The sequence below is a fragment of the Silene latifolia genome, chromosome 1 (assembly GCF_048544455.1).
Source record: "Silene latifolia isolate original U9 population chromosome 1, ASM4854445v1, whole genome shotgun sequence".
Classification (NCBI taxonomy): domain Eukaryota; kingdom Viridiplantae; phylum Streptophyta; class Magnoliopsida; order Caryophyllales; family Caryophyllaceae; genus Silene; species Silene latifolia.
The window spans coordinates 164,341,283-164,348,871 of record NC_133526.1 but is presented as its reverse complement, the minus strand read 5'-3'; the positions used below and the strand labels follow the sequence as shown (position 1 = coordinate 164,348,871).

General features: G+C 37.8%; 1 protein-coding gene across 1 annotated transcript; it reads left to right on the top strand.

Annotated features, from left to right (window-relative positions):
- Positions 1-328: 328 nt before the first annotated feature.
- Positions 329-4,333, top strand: LOC141608238 (uncharacterized). The gene is made up of 3 exons (XM_074427622.1): positions 329-947; positions 3,018-3,941; positions 4,041-4,333. Exons 2-3 carry the CDS (start codon positions 3,032-3,034, stop codon positions 4,073-4,075), a joined length of 945 nt encoding a protein of 314 aa, XP_074283723.1. The 5' UTR covers positions 329-947; positions 3,018-3,031; the 3' UTR covers positions 4,076-4,333.
- Positions 4,334-7,589: the final 3,256 nt, after the last annotated feature.

Genomic DNA, 7,589 nt, shown 5'->3' with positions numbered 1-7,589 from the left:
AGACGGCGGTGATCAACTGACCCCTTTCGGTCACACCTAAAGGAACGAACCCAAATTGATAACTAATTAATTGTATGAGATACAATTCATTTAGTCCCTTGATTTATAGATTAAGAGGTTAGTCGATTATTGTTAGAGAGATTTCGAGTTGCGAACTCGAGGAGCGGCAGTTATTATTTAATTATGCGATAATTAAATAATAAGTTTTGGGAAACGGGTTTTAGTTAATTAATCGTAATTTACTAAAATTGTACTAATTGATTAATGTGATTAATATTAGTACGTAAATAATATGTGTAGTGGTACACGTATATTTACGGAGTGAATTGGACGAATTTATTATGGAAGCATTTAAACATGATACGATGTTTAAAATGAAAATTACACGGATTTGTGCGACAAATATAAAAACCAACATGGACCCGTATATGGTCATGTGGACCGTGTAAAATAAGTGTGATGGATGATTACTTACATAATCAATTTACCTTATTTTGTATACTACCATAATATAAGTCTTATACTACATTTTGCATGTGATGTAAGATAAAAATTATAAGACAAAATTGTCCACTCAAGTACTCCTCCACCCGCCACTTCCCTTCCTTCACTCCATCTATTTATTCACTTCTTCACACTACCTTCTTACACATATAATTCATTATGTTTTGCATGTGAAAAAACCTCTACCATCTCTCTACAATAATTCCTCTCTAGTATACTATTATTACTAAGAATAGTTAGTAATATTACTAGTATTATTATCAAGGGCACATATTAATAAGTTACTAGTTCTTACTTATTAATATTATTTGGGTTGTTCTTGGGTGCTACTTGGAGGAGACTTTCTAGTTGAAGGTTATTCAAGGAGGATCATCCACTTATTTTAGCTCAAGAACAAATTAGTAAGGAGAACTAATTTGTGCCCATTTTACCTTATATTCAATGTAAGGAAATTGTTTTTCCTTATACTTTGTTTTTATGCTTTTATATTAGCATGCATGTTACATAGATCACATTAACATCAATTTATGAGATAAATTTATTTTATTAGAGAGTCTAATATGGATCTATGATCTTTCAAGTGGTATCGAGCATAGGCTTGTAATTTGCATGTTGATTTTAAGCATTTTTATGAATTATGAGATAATTAGTAAAAACTCAAAAATTGTGTTAGAAGAGGTTTTGGCACGAAATTTTTGGGACATGCATACCTACTGATCTCAAAAGGTTTGTGGAATTTTTTGGTGATTTTTCAAGTAATTTTGCTAATTTTAATGTTTTTTGGTAGAAAACCGAGTCAAAATGTCGCATTTTAGTGAAAAATTGACTAAAATTAGTTAAATGTTGATTCGGTGCATGGCCTTTTTATGGCATTTCATGCATGTTTTCTACTGATTGTATGCAAAAGGTTGAAGGTTGGTTCGAAATTTTTGCATGTTTATTGATTTTTTGAGTAAAAAGTCGATAAAAGTCCAATTAATTAATCATAATTTCGAAATTTTTGATTCTGCCCATGATAAATTTATGTACATTTAGAAATATTATTTAAATGTCAAAAGTGATTTTGCATGTGTGTTTTCACTTTGTTTTGATGATTTATTGGTTTTAGTGGTTAAAAACCGATAAATATCGATCTTTTTCTTCACAAAATTTATCCGAAATTTTTGGGCAATTTTTATGACTTTTTGGTGTTCTTGGGAGTGTTCCAGAATACTAAAAATTTTTGTTTCAATTGTTTGGGTAATTTTTCAATTATTTTGGATTTTTACTTAAATATTATGATTTTTCCGATTTAATTAGCAAATTATCACCAAACCAAACTAATAATTTGTCATAAAATTAGTGAAGACTAATTTTGAGGTTCAAAACAGTTTGGACTATTAGTTTGGACTTAAATGAGATTTAAGAGTTAATTATTGATTTTTACATGTTAAAAATCGATTAAATCCACAAAACCGAGATGGATACCAATGAATGATAGGTAGGGCGATTTTGGCATCATATTTACAGCATTTTAAGCATATTTATTTAAGTTGAATGAATGATTGTCATTTATTTAAAGTATTTATCTTTTGTACCTAGTATGGCCTAGTTAATTTTTAATCGTTATTACCCGAAATGAATGGGAATATCGATTTGTTTGTAATTAAATACGATCTCGTATCGTCGGTTTGTAATTAATTAATAGTTTTATTCATTTTATTAATTAATGTATAATAGGAATAGCTATGTAATTCATTTGTAATAGTTATTTTACCAGCGTTTCCAAAAGACGGATTACAACGAAACGGAGTCTATTTTTGGAAGGTGTTCCAAATCCCACAAGGAAGAGCCACTTAAGGAATGAAGAGGCAAGGGACCAAGGAGTTGGTTTCCGAAATGTAATAGACTAGTTGTTTATTAACTAGGAGGCCATACTAGGATTTATTCATATGCTTACATGTTTGCTTGTTTTATTTTCGCGCATGCCAAAATCGCCATTCACATGCATTTTATTTTTCGCGGTTGTCAATTCACGTCATTTACATTCGCTGAATTAATTCACTTATAAGGAATTTATGACTAAATTGACAAGATCTCTCACATAACTAAAATTGAGATTAGCCTTACCAATTAGTAACACCTATGAATCTCTTGTTCATTAGAGCCACGCTCGCCCTAGCGGGGTGTTCTCTTTTTACCTTGGGTAAGTAGGGTGGTAAGCGGTTATCACACGCCAAAATTGGTTGGACTCAACGGGATATAAGACGGTCTTGTGTTCCGGGGCTAGTAGATAAATTTGAGGAAATTTGTCGACCAAGAGTTCTAGAGGTAGAATTAGTCAACGTGACTTACCGAATTTACGCAATTATGGGATGTTTCGCCCAAGCGATGCTCATTTTTGTTTAATATTTGGGTCTTGGAATCATTTATATAATTTAGTGGGAGGTCATTATATAAATGCTAAAACTTGCTAAACATGTTTTTACAAGTAATTTTAAAACAATGAATGTTAATTTCCCTTTTTGTTGTAGCATTTTAATTCGCAATGGCAACTTCATCAACTCCATCGACTACTTCACTAGGCAAAGATTCATGGCTAAGGTCCGTAATGGACAAATGTATTTTAAAAGATGACGGTAGTAACTTTCTTGAATGGGAATCCAACATCAAAAGTGCCGCGTTGTCCGACAATGTGCTCACTTACTTAACCGATGCTCCTCCTATCGAGCCCGGTGCAAGAGCTTCATCGGCGGTGCGGACCGCCTATGATGACTATGTGAGGATGTTGAATGATATCAAGAATGTGTTGATATGGTCAATATCGCCAAAGCTCAAGCCATCATGCATTTCTTTAAATGCTTACGAGATATTCACTCGTATGATCACTATGTTTTCACAAACACCTAAAGTCCGTCAATACGATGCGGCGGCACGCTTCTTTGAAGCTAAGCTTGAGAGGGGCCAAAAGGTTGGTCCCCATGTCCTTCAAATGGTCGAATATGTTGACATCCTAGAGCGTCTAGGGTGTAAGATTCCTAAAACTCTTGTGGTGGATCGTATCCTTCACTCACTTCCCACCAAGTTTGCCCACTTTAGGGTACACTACAACATGAATGGTATGGATAAGAGTTACCATGAAATTCATGCACTCCTCACCCAAGCGGAGAGGGATATGGAGGCTAGTGGGAGTGAAAAGGGAGATGTTTTAACCATGAAGTTAAAGAACATGTCTCTTGGAGTCAAGAAAGGAAAAGGGAAACAAAAGTCCCAATTCAAGAAATCGTCAAAGAAAATTGACAAGGGAAAGGGGAAGGCCGTTGTGAATGACAATCCCAAGGCAAAAAGTGTCAAGCTCTCCGAGGCCGAATGTTTCCATTGTAATGGGAAGGGGCATTATAGGAGGAGTTGTCCCAAATACTTGGAGGATCTCAAGGAAGGGCGTGTGACGCCTATTGGTATGATTTTCTCTCTCTGTGATAGACGTTAATTATGCTTGTACTTCCACTTGGGTACTTGATACCGGATGTGGCTCTCACCTTTGTAACCATTTGCAGGGTATAAGGGACGTGCAAGCACTAGCAAAAGGTGATGTGGATCTCCGCATGGGCAATGGAGCTAGAGTAGCCGCCGCTGCCGTAGGGACCTATGTGCTCACTTTAGCTAGTGGTTTAGAGTTGTATTTAAATAAGTGTTATTTTGTACCAACTTTAACTAAGAACATCATCTCCATTTTCGCGTTAGACGCGGAAGGCTTTTGTTTTATGATCAAGGACAAGTGTTGTACTTTTTCTTTAAATGATGTGGTTTATGGCAAGGCCATTTCAATTGGAGGCATTTATGTTTTAAATGATGTTAATGACGTTTATCATATGGAAACTAAAAAGCTCAAAAAGGGTGATCCAAACGAATCCTACCTTTGGCATTGTCGTTTAGGCCACATAAACGAAAGACGCATTAAGAGACTTGCTTCATCAAAAGTGCTCAAACCATTTGGTTTCGAATCTTATGGTACATGCGAGTCTTGCCTTTTAGGCAAGATGACTCGTGCACCTTTGCGGGAAAAGGGACACGAGCTAGTGAGGTTTTGGCTCTCATACACACGGATGTGTGTGGACCATTAACCATCACCGCTAGAGGAGGTTTTCACTACTTCATTACTTTTATGATGACTTAAGTAGATATGGGTATGTCTACTTAATGAAGAACAAAAGTGAAGCCTTTGACAAGTTCAAAGAGTTTCAAAAGGAAGTAGAGAACCAATTGGATAAAAGGATAAAGACTCTACGGTCCGACCGTGGTGGTGAGTATCTAAATATTGAATTTGATTCACACCTAAAAGATTGTGGTATAGTATCACAATGGACTCCTCCTGGCACACCGCAATTAAATGGTGTGGCCGAAAGGAGAAACCGAACTTTACTTGATATGGTTCGGTCAATGATGAGTCTAATTGAGCTTCCTAGTTCATTTTGGGGTTTTGCCCTCTTGTCTGCAGTATTTTCACTAAATCGAAGCCCGACTAAAGCGGCCGATAAGACTCCATATGAGATATGGATAGGGAGAGTCCCTCATTTGTCATTCATGCGTATTTGGGGTTGCGAAGCGTACGTTAAGATCAAGTCTGACAATAAGCTTGCACCCAGGTCTGACAAATGTCTTTTTGTAGGATATCCAAGGGAAACACGTGGCTATTACTTCTACAATAAACACGAGAACAAAGTGTTTGTGGCTCGTGATCTTTGTCTTCCTAGAAAAGGAATTTATTTCTAGGAGACAGAGTGGGAGAAAATTTGAGCTTGAAGAAGTTCGAGAGCCACAAACCGAGAATGAGGTAGAGGAGAACGTGGATGAAAACATTCCCTCTTCCTCTGAAACGGTAATTATTCCTAGAAAGTCAAGTAGGATTTCTAATCCACCCGATCGCTACCTTGGTAACATCGAAGAGGATGGTGTTTTGTTACTTCTTGAAAGTAATGAACCCACTACCTACAAATCGGCCATGTCTAGTCCCGACTCCTCGCTTTGGCTAGAAGCCATGCGGTCCGAAATGGATTCCATGTACGAGAACCAAGTATGGGACTTGGTGGATTTACCTGAGGGAGTGCGACCTCTTCAGTGTAAATGGATATACAAAATTAAACTCGGCGTGGATAAACATGTGGATGTTTACAAAGCTAGATTGGTGGCAAAAGGTTTCACCCAAGTTCATGGTTTACACTATGACGAAACCTTCGCTCCAGTCGCTATGCTAAGGTCCATTAGGATAATCTTAGCGGTTGCCGCATTTCATGATTATGAGATTTGGCAAATGGATGTCAAAACCGCCTTTTTGAATGGGATTCTAGAAGAAGAGGTGTACATGATACAACCCGAAGGTTTTGTGGATACATCTAACCCTAAGAAGGTGTGTAAGCTCAAGAAGTCCATCTATGGTCTTAAGCAGGCATCTAGGAGTTGGAACCATCGCTTTGATCATGTCATTAAACAATACGGATTCACTAGAAGTGTGGAAGAACCGTGTTTATACATGAAGTTTAGTGGGAGTAAGGTTGTATTCCTTGTCCTATATGTGGATGACATATTGCTCATTGGGAATGACATTCCATCGCTCACTTCCGTTAAGGAGTGGCTAGGGAAACACTTCCAAATGAAGGACTTGGGAGAGGCACAACGAATCTTAGGTATCCGGATCTATAGGGATAGGTCCAAGAGGATACTAGCATTGAGTCAAGAAGCTTATATTGACAAAGTTCTTGACCGGTTCAATATGAAAGACTCCAAGAGAGGATTTCTACCTATGGGCCAAGGGATTACTTTGAGCAAGTCACAGTCTCCCTCTACCCCTAAGGAAATTGAACACATGAAGACCGTCCCTTATGCTTCCGCTGTTGGGTCTATCATGTATGCTATGATTTGCACTCGTCCCGACGTTGCGTATGCCTTGAGCATGACAAGTCGGTATCAAGCCAAGCCTGGTGAGAGTCACTGGATAGCCGTAAAGAACATCCTTAAGTACTTGAGAAGAACTAAGGATTCGTTCTTAGTGTTTGGAGGAGAAACTGAGTTGTGTGTAAGAGGTTACACAGACGCAAGTTTCCAAACTGATCGGGATGACATGAAATCCCAATCCGGCTACGTGTTTATGCTAAATGGAGGAGCTGTTTGCTGGAAGAGCTTCAAGCAAAGTGTTACTGCGGATTCTACAACAGAGGTGAGTACCTTTGCGGCGTCCGAGGTCGCGAAGGAAGTTTGTTTGGATTAGGCAATTCATGGAGGGGCTAGGAGTAGTCCATTCTGCCAAAGATCCTATCACTCTATATTGTGATAACAGTGGAGCTATTTTTCAAGCCAAAGAGCCTAAGTCTAGTAACAAATCTAGACACATTGAAAGGAAATACCATGTAATTAGAGATTATGTGGAAAGGAAGGAAATTGACATTTGTAAGGTTGGGACAGATGACAACATTGCTGATCCTTTAACCAAGCCTTTATCAAAGGCCAAGCATGATGGTCATGTCGTCTCTATGGGATTGAGACGAGTACCAGATTTTCTTTAGATTATGGATATGTAATAATTGGATAGTGTATCTTTTATTATATATATGATAATCACATTCATTGTTTTCGTATTCATTCTTTTATGAATTTTTATTTAGTGTGACTAAATTTTAATACCTTGTTTATCTGAATAAGTTGTGGAGACAATGTTGAACACTATTCAAGTGAATAAGATGAACATTGTATTTTGTCCCTAGTCACTTAATGAGGTGACGTCTCGGAGTGACTAGATTGTGAGTCGATTGATGGTTGTTCAACACCATAAGGTCATATATGATGACTGGTCGATTACATAGGCGGAGTGTGTGACACTTTGCCGGACAGTGACCATTTAGAGAGTCCCTAAGTTCTATTATAGACGCCTGGTCGTGGCGGGGATCTCTAAGATGTTCTAATGAGTCGATTCTTTTGATCAAGACTATTATCCGAGCAGGTGCGGTTTCCGAGTGACTTTGGTTTTTGTCCTAGGTCGTGCCGTGAAAGGAGGCCAAAAGGGCATTTACTAGGTCATGGTGAGTGATTGTGCAATAGGATAGATAGGGCAT

Bases quoted from the DNA above. Each gene is read 5' to 3' on its own strand.
- LOC141608238 (XM_074427622.1), top strand. From the start codon at position 3,032: ATGGCAACTTCATCAACTCCATCGACTACTTCACTAGGCAAAGATTCA. The intron at 3,942-4,040 runs GTATGATTTTCT...AACCATTTGCAG, and splicing joins AGGGCGTGTGACGCCTATTG to GGTATAAGGGACGTGCAAGC.